This window comes from Danio aesculapii, chromosome 18, assembly GCF_903798145.1.
Source record: "Danio aesculapii chromosome 18, fDanAes4.1, whole genome shotgun sequence".
Lineage (NCBI taxonomy): Eukaryota > Metazoa > Chordata > Actinopteri > Cypriniformes > Danionidae > Danio > Danio aesculapii.
In genome coordinates, this window is record NC_079452.1 from 27,305,269 (window position 1) to 27,318,201 (window position 12,933).

The following is a 12,933-nucleotide window of genomic DNA, read 5'->3' on the forward strand; positions in this document are numbered from 1 at the left end:
AAATTCATTTTTTCTTGTCAGCAAAAAAGGCAGTGTGGTGTGCCTTGCGTTTTTTGGACGTAAAAGCCCGTTCGGTGTGATCGGCCCAAAAGACTATCACACACGGATGGCAGTCACGCATTTGCTCTGAGTGGAGGAAATTAAATAATATATATATATTTCATATTGCAGCCTCTTGTGATTAGCTAATCGCAACATTTCAAATCGCGATTGCGGTTCGATTTCGAATAATCGCACAGCCCTAATATTTACTATAACATATTTAGCCATTTCCCTATACCTGACACCATTTTGAGTAATATTTTGTACTTAAAGATGCAACATGAAAACATCTGAAAGTGAAAGTATAATTCCAGCTAATTCTATCAAACCTCTTCAGCTGCTTCAGAACGCAGCAGCACGAGTGGTCTTTGATGAACCCAAAAGAGCACATGTCACTCCGCTACTCACCCGTTTGCACTGGCTGCCAGTTGCTGCTCGCATCAAATTCAAAGCTCTGATGTTTGCTTACAAAGCGACCTCTGGCTTTGCTCCTTCTTATCTGCTCTCACTTCTGCAGATTTATGTGCCCTCCAGAAACTTGCGTTCTGTGAATGAACGTCGCCTCATGGTTCCATCCCTAAGAGGGAAGAAATCACTTTCCCAAACTCTCGCATTCAATCTGCCCAGTTGGTGGAATGAACTCCCTAACTACATCAGAACAGCAGAGTCACTTGCTGTCTTCAAGAAACGACTAAAAACTCAACTATTTAGTCTCCACTTTCCTTCCTAATCTGTAACTGCTTCTCTGGCTATACCACTAACTGTACTCTCTCTCTCTCTCTCAAAAAAAAAAAAAAACTTGCATTACTAATGCTTAGCTTCTTAGACTTTACACACCTGAAACTTGTCTATAGCACTTATTCACTGCTGCTCTTATAGATGTGTAAATTGCTTCCTTGTCCTCATTTGTAAGTCGCTTTGGATAAAAGCGTCTGCTAAATGACTAAATGTAAATGTAAAATGTAAATAATTAATTGCTTTTGTTTGAAAACTCTTCGAAGTGATATTGTCATATTGTTTGTTAGAAAATAAAATTTAAATATTTTCTTAATTCAAAACAAGCTATGCATCATGTGGGTTAAAATAACTACCATGATTTTGGTTGGAAGATATATAGCAGGGCTGCATGATGTTGGAAAAATCTTTCATTGCGATATCTAATTTTTCTGCAATAAATATTGCGATATGGGATATTTTCATAAGATAGTTATAATAGCACTATTTGACGGTTTTCCGGGGAGTCGTAAACATTGTCAGCTACAGGAATTGAATAATTTCAATGAAAAATTATAAATTCTTACTTTGCTTCGTTGCATTTCTAGTCCAAATATTTGAAAATTATTGGATTAAGTAAAAATATTATTTTAATTTCAAGTTTTTCCTTAAAACAAACAAAACTATCTGTGGGGAAAGTAAAATAGTCTTGTTTTTGCTTTGAAAAATAGATATTTGGGCTAGAAGCGAGACAAACATTCGATGAAAAATTTTCTAAATTCTGTATGAACACAATAATTAAATATAATTTTGTAGCTCCTGGTCAACTATAATTCAGGTTCAACATTGCATATCTTGCTATATGACTATTGCGGATGAGTGCATTGCGATATCGTTGCTGAAATGATACGTTGTGCAGCCCTAGTGTATATCAATTACATCACAAAAATAATATAATACAGTTCCTTATGTTAAATATAGGGTAACCTGGACATGTATTTGTGAAACTCTTTTAACCCTGATTGTTCAATGATGAACCATAATGCAAAACAACGAGACCTTCATTACAATTTATCACTAAATATATTTACATGACATACAATTTGCCATCAGTGCAATACATAGGAATGTTGCATAAATACCAAATGTTAAACTTTTTCCTCTGTAAACAAAAATAAATGAGATGACGGCGATCGATATGACTCTTCTGTGAAGCAACATTTACCACGTTCATACCAGATAATACAACTTCACAGAAATCATCCCCAAATAAACTCTGAACCGGCCCATCAACAATCAGATATGATTCAGCAATACTAAAAACATAATGTACAGTCTGTAGCATGTGTACATAGTATATACTGATTTCCGTACACATCGTGGATTGCTTTTGTATGAACATTTTCATATAACTTTGGCAGTTTTTCTCACTCCTTTTTTTTTAGATTTAAAGTAAAAAAATAAATAAAAGATGATATTAAACCGTCAACAAATGTGATGTAAGCTTGCCTTTCAGAGCCCATGTTCACAGTGATAATTCAGAAAGGCTGAAAGCCTATGGTTTAAAAAAATAAAAAAGGAAACATAAATAAACTAAACGTACGAAACAAACAGAAAACAAAAAACAAAATGTCCCACCCGGACCAGCATCAAGGTGGTTTTTCATTGTTGTCAACGACTATAAAATTACAAACACTTATGAAGAGATTCGTAGCAGTCATCGCCATTTTAAAAAATGGTCTCTTTTTAAAGTCGGCTCAAAATACAAAACGTTGGAGGGGAGAGGGTCCGAGTCGATGCCCAAAGTCACTGCGAACGCACGGGAGAGACGTCACCAAGAAAACAAGACATGCACCACCAGTGCTGTGTGTGAGGAAAATAAATAACACAAATAAAACAAACAGCCCAGCGGGCACCTTGATGTCAAAACCACATCAAAAAACACGTCAATAATGCATATCGGTTTGATGTCAAAGTCTTGACGTCTATTTGACATCCACACATTGACCACCAAAATAACGATGCAAAAAGTATTATAATATAAGAAATGTTTTATTCATCTGAAAGCTTCAGTTCCAAATGTACACTGGATTTTGTATCCCTACAGTTAGGGCTGGGTCCATGAACGATATTATATCGAATCGTGATAAAAGCTCTGGACTTTTTTGCTGTATATTGATTTAAGAGCCAATCACACAGCAGAAATGGGAATCTAAATGGGAATCTAAAAATGGGAAATGGGAATCTAGGACCAATGGGAATCTAAAAGTGTGTTGATATAAGAGATGTATCGAACTTTCAGCCATCGAAAATTTATCGGCCGAAAATATGTTATGCCCAGGGGCAGATTTAACCAATATGCGAGGTAAGCGGCCACTTAAGGAAATCTAGGGGCCCCCAATAATTATCTAGAAGTTTATATTATACCTATAAACTATATATTACATTGTTTTCTACCTTATTTTGTATGGTGAAAGTTAAACAAATACAATTATTTTTGTTATTTTGCTATTTTTGTAAATATTATTTAATATACGATCAAATATATTATTATAATAATGTAATGTTATGTAATAATAATAATAATAATAATACAAAATAAAATATCCATCATGGAGCAGTCCAGCAGTTGAATTTATATTAAAAAAATTATTATTTTCATTCATTATTTTCATTTATTTTAAGAAAACTAATCATTTCAAATTAATTAAAAATTTTAAAAAGAAGATCGAGTGATATAAAAAAACAGCAATATAAATAAATATTAAATAAAAGTAGAAAGCGTGCATTTCAAGCCCTATTGCTGGAATTGCTTAGGCCCCAAAATCACTAAATCCGCCCCTGGTTGTGCCATTTAATGGATCCTCTAATCTAGTTTTTGTGGCTTCAGTCATTGTTGGGATACTCTTTTAAATCTTGAAGCATTAACAACTTATATCAAAATATATATCGTTATCGTTCAATATGGAATATAATTATCGAGATTGCATTTTTGCCATATCGCCCAGCCCTTCCTACAATGCATGTATACTACAGTAACTTGATGTCAAAACGACATTAAATTCACATCTAATATTGGTTTCAAGAAACGCATCAAAAATTGATTACACGGTTAATCCAGTAATCGATTTTTGACGTCAGTTTGACGTTATTTTGACATCAAGCTTGTCAATTGACAACTAATCGATTTTCATTACTTGACGTGCATTTTAACATGTTTTTTGATGTCATTTTGACACCAGGGAGCCCCGCTGAAAGTAGGAGAATGAAAAGACAAACAAAACCCGCTACACACTCAAAGAGAGGATGATATACACCGGACAAAAGAATCGAGCAAATTTAGAAAGATACCAACTTCACCAATAACTCATACGCGCTTGTATTTAATCTATTGTGTTTTTTTGTTGTTTTTTTAATCTTTTTTTCATTTTCGACTCATCAGGTTTGGCACTTTATCTGAACAAATACAATATATCTGTTCAAAAAGACTAATCGTCATACAAAAAAAAAAAAAACTGTATTCAACGTCTCTTAAACGTAACTTTGTAGAATATAATATTTGATAGAGAGCATACGGTAGGTAAACACTTTTTTTGTACGTACTTGTATTTTTAAAATGAACATTCCGACAGATGTTTTACACACATGCACAAAAACAAACACAACCGTCTTGCACCCTCCGTTTTTTTTTTCCTCCGCGTTTCTTCTTCTTTACGACACTTCCTCGGCCGACCGCGTGTCTGTTTTGAGACGTACGAACTCTTTGGCCACTTCGTCGTTGGTCCTTTGCGAGAGTATTCTCATGATGGTCAGGCCGGTCTCATCCATGCTGATGCTCCTTATGAGCGGATAGCAGGCGCCCAGACTGCCCTTTTCGGCCAGTTCTCGGAGCTGCAGGACCGTCATGCCGATGATTCGGTCCTCTCGGGCGAAGCAGTAGTCCTTCACGGAGATGTGGAGCTCGTAGGCCTCGGGGCCGTGCTCATTACTCAGCACGCTGGATGGAGAAATCACCACAACATCATTAATAACGAGCCACATCAAACTGGCCTTAGTGATTAACTGTTAACAGTTTTGTTATGTTGGTGGCTGTTTTTGCCCTATTGACTTCCATTATAATGACTTTTTTTGATTGTAAAGCCATGACAGCATATAATCATGCATTCTTGGTTGTTGGTGGTTTTCTCTGTTGGGAAGGGGTGCAATTTGTCATTTTTACTGTTGATCATCAGCTGACACCATTAACCCTTTAGACAGGCCTGTGCAAAAAAGTTTCTACCTTTTAATATAGAGTTCAGGGGAGTAAAACAGCAGATTATAGTGTGTGTGCATAAACAAACTTACTGTGTTTACTATGTTCTGAGAGCTGAGGGGCTTATTTTGATTTTTTCAGACATGTCAAGGAAAGTATGCAAAGGTCTCTCTTTCACTGACACACAGATGCACACAGTGGCATCCACGCACGCACGCACGCACGCACGCACGCACGCACGCACGCACGCACGCACGCACGCACGCACGCACGCACGCACACACACACACACACACACAAGATACTCCAAATAAATTAATAAATCTGTTTTTTTGCACTGCAACTGATGATCAACAAATGTACCTCTTCCCAACAGGGAAAACCAGCAACAATCGAGAATGCATGATTATATGCCGTCTTGGACTTGCAATCAAAAAACATCATTATAATGGAAGTCAATGGGGCAAAAACAACCACCAACATAACTAATTCCATTTGCTAAAACAGAGAGAAAGTTGTGGCCGAATTAAAGCTCAAAAATACTCACAAATATCAAACATTTAAAAAAAACAGCACACTAGGGTTAAACATTTCCTTTGAATGAGAGTACCACTTTAATCATTTTAAAATTGTTCTTAAAATTTGGCTTGAACAAAATCAGATATGCAGCCACTAATTTGATTTTATTGACAATGATGTATTGTATGTATTGTACTGTAAGTGAATTTTGTATTATTTTTTACTGTTAAATTTGTTACAACTTCCTGCCCAGGGACTGCAGATGTAAATTAGCTTTATTGTTAACTCTGGCACAACATGTCATGTTGTACATTGTCCCTGTATAAATAAATAAATAAAATAAAATTCTGGGTTTAAGCTGTTTATCAGAACAAATTAATGTTGCATGTACAGTTGGAATATTATTTTCTGAAGAATTCAATTCAAATTCCAATGGGGTTAATAGCGGTAGGCATTTAATAAATTTCATAAAACAAGCTATGCATTATGTGGGTTAAAATAACTACTATGGATTTGAATGGAAGGTATATATCAATTATATCAAATAAAAATAATATAACACAGTTCATTATGTTAAATTTAGAGTAACTTGGACATCATTTTTTCAACACATAATTAAACAATAGTTTTAGTAACTAATATCCAGTCCCTCCAGGATTTTGCGATTGCTGAATTTATTGCGAAATCAAGCAAACTCCACAAAATTTAGCATTTTTTTCTGAAATGCTGCAGATTTCCCACAAATTCGGGGTCTTGACGCTTTCTATGACATCATCACGACACGAATTCACCCAAAACAAAAGCCATGTGGACGCAAACAACCCCCGTTAAACTGTTTTACACGCATCAATATCATAGATGACGGTTTACGCTGGTCTGTACCTCTGCATTTAACCAGACAAAGAAGCGGTGCGCATGTTAAACATGAGTAAACATACAAAGTCGCATTTACCTACAAAATATTATTCTGAAAGACCTTTTAAAAAAATGAGGTGAGTGAAAATACTTAAAGACTTTTTGCTGGCACACACACCACATAACACACGCATGGTGTCAGGCCTCTTTCACAACGCACTCGCTAGTAGAGCAGAAAGCAGTGTGCGTGCAGCACATGAGCAGAAGCAGCGAGCTGGCTTTCACATCAGCGGCATCTTCAGCGCACACCTAATTCATGGCTGTTGCACAGATTCTTGCAATTTTATTTACCTATCTATCCATGTAAAAACAACAACACTTCTTTAAAACTTTTTTTTTAACCTGTGCAATGATTCAAAGCATGTTTGAGATGTTGTGCACATACAATTTATACCAGGGCTATTCAAACCCGGCCCCTGAGGCAATTTGTTCCGGCCCTCCAAATAGTGTGACCAAGACATCAAAAATAAATATAGTTATGAAGTGACATGCGTCTGTTCAATACAGCATGAGCTGCAATTGAAGGCTGCGCAGAGAGTGAGTCACCTGACATTAAGCGAGTGGTGCGGGCAGAAAACATTTGGATATGTTTGTGGAAAAGGCCTTTTGTACAATGCACTGATATCGTTAAAAGGGATGCAATGATTTGCCGATTTCACTATTATCCCGGTTTTATCCATTAAAGGCTTCTCAACGCCGAATTTCTGTTGCACAGAAAAAACAACCCAAAATATAGCCCACAGTCAGTGTAAACCTCTCGGCTGTGTCTGTAATCTTCAGCAGCACATGTAGCCTCTGTTAGAGAGTAATTCCATCATGCCCAGTTCATATTAGTCCAAAAGGTGAAGATAATAAGTTAGTTATACATGGCATTTTGTTCATGTTTGCTTAAAAATAATGTGCTCCTTTTTTCCGGCTTCTCCTTTGTTTTTTCGTGCTTCACTCTCGCGTTTGTCAGTGTCTGACAGGATCGGGTTTTTAAAAGCACGTCGATAATCAAGCGCACATTATTATCATCAGCTCAAGAAGTTTGTTATTTCAGATATAATGTTAGACGCGCGGCGAACACAAGGAAGAAAGCGAAACCACTCGCACTTCAGACCGCCTCGTAAAAACTACGCGGCACAGGGTAAATCTGCTCTACTCCATGGCTTTGTGGCTGTTTATCAAGACGACAACAAGGTTTGTTTGAGCCCAGATCGACCATGGCTCGTTATTATTTGTATTTATAATTCCGCTATAATCTCTCGGCTGTGTATTTCAAACATGGCGGGTTTTTTGTTTTCATTCTGGCTTGTTGCATAAGCGAATGACGCATCTCTGTAAACCAATAGCGTTCAGCTGCGCGTCTAGCTCCGCCTTTTGGTACCCTTTCTCTTGTTTGGTACCCTTTCGAAAGGGTGCCGAAAAAGTGGTACGGTACGGATCGGTTCGGTACGGTACGCCTTTTGACAGTGGAAACGGCCATAAAAGCGTACCAAACCAAACCGAACCGTACCACTCAGTGGAAACGGGCCTGTAGCGAGAGGTGCGGGCAGCCAAAAACATTTGGATATGTTTGTGGAACAGGCCTTTTGTACAATGCACTGATATCATTAAAAGGGATGCAATGATTTGCCGATTTCACTATTATCCCGGTTTTATCCATTAAAGGCTTCTCAACGCCGAATTTCTGTTGCACAGAAAAAAGCTGCTGCAAATAAACAAAATTATGCCAATACGCCTGCACATTGGATTAACTATAGCAGCAAGCCTATGACATATTGTGTCTTTTCCGCTCGCAAGTTCATTATTTCCAGTGGAGACGTGTGCATATTGGGAGCGGTGCGCGCATGGCTCGCAAGCGGACCGACACACTCGCGCCCTGCAGGTGCACACAGTAGAAATGATCTCACGCTGTAGTGGTGAGAGATGTGCGTAACTTTCAGTGCAATGTAAACAAAAGATAAGGTAGATGAATTATTACAAATTAGTAAAATGATTATGTATGTATGAACGCAGATTATAACAACAGTTCATTTAAATTCTTAGCTAATATATAGATCAAATTAACATTAGAGAAATACTATTTTTATTCTTATTTTTACGTATTTATTCATTGTTCTGTCATTTATTTTCATCGTAATATTATCACTCATGTTTAAATCAAAAACCTTTTCATTTCTTTTTAAGTCCTAAGAGAGAAATGGACTATTGTTTGATTTTTATTAATATTTTGTGCTGTATTTGGTTACTGAGCAGCAATAAACACTTTAAAATAGAAGCAGTTTTCTTGTTATTTTCTAAACTAGTAGTGTTTTGAATTTAATAAATGCATAATAAGGGTGATAACTGTGAAACCATGATTATTCTTCAGACTATATAATCTCTAAATGCATCTCTAATTGTTACGCAGTTTAAAACATAACATATGAATGTGACTGAATGTAGAAGAAGCCTACTGAAGCAATGCACTGACTTTGTGCCTGGAAATACAACATTTGGATATGCTTGTAAAAAAGCCACATTTTACAATGCAGTGATGTTATGTAGTTTCAGAGTACAACATATTAACGTTTTAATGTAGAAAAAGTCAACGTGGGTGTCTATATGAGCACAAATGCAGCATATGGGCTCTTATACGCTGTTGTTTCATCACTCATATTGCAAGTCATATCTCTCCGACCCCTCATTTGGGATGCTTTTCATGGATTGGCCCCCATGACAAACTAATTGAATAGCCCTGATTTATACAGATATATGGATATAAGTATTTTTTTTACCATGCAGTATCCTTTAACAATAGTGTGGAGATGCATTGTTTGCATATGATTAATGCATTTGGTTACATTATTTTTGTGATGTACTGTTGACATGCTGTTAATATAATGCATTGTTTCCATTCTTGTTTATGGCTTCATGCATTGTTGACATTCTCTAAAGTTGACAAACAGCTACAAGCTATGAAAAAAGAAAGATTCTTGTAAAAGAAACACTTAAAATTTTATTTCTTTAAACAGTGGCTCAGTGGTTAGCACTGTTGTCTCACAGCAAGAAGGTCACATGTTCAAATCCTGGCTGAGTCAGTTTGCATGTTCTCCCCGTGTTGGCGGGGGCTTCCTCTGGGTGCTCCGGTTTCCCCCACAGTGCAAACACATGCACTATAGGTGAATTGAACAAACTAAATTGGCCGTAGTGTATGAGTGTGAATGTGAGATGAGTGTGTATGGGTGTTTCCCAGTACCGGGTTGCAGCTGGGAGCGTAAAACATATGCTGGATAAGTTGGTGGTTCATTCCGCTGTGGCAACCCCTGATGAATAAAGGGGCTAAGCCGAAAATAAAATGCAACACAGGCTTATTCTGAGAACGTAGTCCCGGGGACGTTTCTGGAGACCGCGAAATACATAGCCGGGGGTACGTACGGCTGCATTTCATTTTTTTAAGCGAACGCTGCGGGGCGGTGTGACGCTGTTCTCTTCGGCGCTTGCCGGCCGGCCGCTCGCCTCCGTGTGGAGGGCTTTCCCGCTGCAACCAGTTTGTCCGGTTAGCTCTTCGTATACTCTGGCGGACTCGGGGTGCAGAGAGGGGCTGACCACGACGACGACCGGGTTCGAGTCCAGGGAAGAGCGGTTCCAGAAATCAGGTAAGAAAACAAAAACAAAATCCTAAAAATGAAGCGAACAAGTTCGTCACAGGGTGAGAATGTGGTCAAAATCTGAAAACGTGGTAAAAATCAGACGAGGGCTTTTCTTTTTCTGGACGGCTTTTGTGAATCATCGTTGGTTGGGTTTAGGGACGGAGGAGGGTGGGTCAGCCGATTGGCCGGTCGCACGGTCAATCATTTTGTCATCCAGGCAGACAGGCGGAAGGTCGCTCGACAGCGGCCTCCAGCGGGTTTACACGAGAACGGCGCGGGAAAAAGCGCGCACAGCGGCCTCTCGCGGACTCGCGAAAACAAAAACTGCAAAAATACGTACCTCCCGGGACGTATTTCGCGGTCTCCAGAAACATCCCCGGGACTACGTTCTCAGAATGAGCCTGGGTTGAGAAAATGAACGAATGAATGAATTTTCATTTGTTTCATTATTAATATGTTAATGAGTTTAATTGCTATTTGGTTACATATGAAATATTGAAATTAAGTGTTATTTCATGTAACCAAACCCAATCTCTGGGTTTATGAATAACAAAAAATATGTAATAATACTTTTGTCGTTGGTATATATATATATATATATATATATATATATATATATATATATATATATATATATATATATATATATATATATATATATATATATATATATTTTTTTTTTTTTTTATTTATTTATTTATTTATTTAATTTAATTTATTGACGAAAATCAACACAAAATAATGCTGTAAATAAAGTCATTTTAGGCTGCAAATGTCCTGTGAAATCCTGGAAGGGCCGAGTTTCTAATAGCTTATTTTTTTTGGTCGTTCCCACAATGACAGCACATAACATTTATTAGCTATTTTAAAAAGAAACTAGTATTCATGCTAAGATACTAACTGCTGACAACAGGGGTTTGTTTTCAGTGACACGAGTAACAAAAAAAACACTGCAAGTTTTCATAAAATCTGAGACGACGGTCACATCAACCAGCAAGAAAAACACACAAATATTAGTCCAATGCATAAATGCACAAGCCTGTTTTATCAACATAATATTTACATCTCTCAGACTCAAAAAAAAAACACACTGAAAAGCTCTTTATGATTCCACACAAAACCGGCTTGAGACTCCATTAAGCTAAAAGGCCCTTAATATCCAAAGGTGGTTTTTGAGTTCATGCTATTTTACGTGCGCTCTAAAAGAGAGGTTAATTCAGTGTGTCATTGAGTTTGCGCTGAGCTTCAATCATATATTACTCGTCGGCTTGGAACTCCATTGAAACACGCAGGTCCTTTTTTCTAGAAAGCCTTTCTTAATTATCTTTTCCTCAACAAGGGCTTCAAATGAGGCTGTCAGAAGTAAATCTCCAGTCGGATGGCTGCTTTCTCTGCTGTTATTCTAGTGCGTTTAAGCAGCTTAAATGCCATCCTTCAGTGTCAGCGCTGAAAAAACCCGTACGATTGCTGATGTCTAATGCTGTATTTACAGTCAGACGTGATTCATTTATATCACAAGCAATAGGGTTCGATTTAAGAATGGTTGGAAGATAGAATAAGGCGGTATTCAGCTCTACATATTAGAGATTGATCTTTCAAAAAGTATGTTTTATTTCTTTCTGTGAAACTTTTAAATTTAAGAGAAAATGGCTTGGTGAAATGTGTGATTATGAAGGCAGTAATAGTAGTCACGTGTCAAATAATGACTCTATATCAACTTACTAGTATGGGGTGTGATTTTCAGTCATTTAAGTGCTGTGAGATTCACATTCAGTTCTTATAAATCATTTTAGTCATGTTATCTGAAAGTACTTTGATATAGACTATCGTTTAAATGTTTAATAGTCAGCAAAGACACACTAAATTGACGTTTATTATGTTATAAAGGATTCTGTTTCAAATAAATGTTCTTTTAAACTCATACAAAACTGAATATGAAGCAGCGCACTTGTTTTCATTCATTCATTTTCCTTCAGCTTAGTCCCTTATTTATCAGGGGTCGCCACAGAGGAATGAACCGCCAACTATTCCGCATATGTTTTATGCAGCAGATGCTCTTCCAGGTGTAACCCAGTGCTGGGAAACACCCACACACTCTCACATTCACACACACACACACACACACTCAATTTAGCTCCAATTCCCCTATAGCGCATGTTTTTGGACTGTGGGGGAAATCGGAGCACCTGGAGGAAACCCACGTCGACACAGGGAGAACATGCAAACTCCACACAGAAATGCTAATTGGCCCAGCTGGGACTCGAACCAGCGACCTTCTTGCTGTGAGGCGACAGTACTAACCACAGAGCCACTGTGCCACCCACAATTGTTTTCAATATTGACAAATATTTAGAAATGATTCTTGAGCAGTGGATCATCATATTACAGTGATTCTAAAGGATCATGTGACACTGAAGACTAGAGGAATTATGCTGAAGCTTTCAATCGCTGGAATTAATAAAAGGTTCAAATATATTCACATAGAAAACATGTTATTTTGAATTGCAATACTATTTCACAATTTCTACTGTATTTTTACTCGATAAACACACCCTTGATAAGGATTAAAGGCGCACAATATGTAGGATTTTTTTTCATTGAAATATCCAAAGATTAAGCACATCCAAAATAAAAGCTTGTTTTTATATAACGTATGTGTGTAGTTTCGTTTTTATGCATATTTGTGTATTATATATACACACACACATGCATAAAAATGATACTAAAAACTATACAAAACAAATATATTTACATAGATAGTTAAATGTATATATAATTTGTATCATATTAGATTAGATTAGATTAGATTCAACTTTATTGTCATTACACATGTACAAGTACAAGGCAACGAAATGCAGTTTCGGTCTAACCAGC

General features: G+C 37.2%; 1 protein-coding gene across 1 annotated transcript in view; it reads right to left on the reverse strand.

Moving 5' to 3' along the window:
* Positions 1-3,369: 3,369 nt before the first annotated feature.
* The window catches only part of LOC130245302 (protein unc-13 homolog C), a 384,171-nt gene continuing 374,607 nt past the window's right edge, over positions 3,370-12,933 (reverse strand). Inside the window, exon 33 of the mRNA XM_056477954.1 lies at positions 3,370-4,753. Within this exon, the coding sequence (XP_056333929.1) occupies positions 4,468-4,753 (286 nt within the window). The 3' untranslated portion in view covers positions 3,370-4,467. The remainder of the gene's footprint in view (positions 4,754-12,933) is intronic.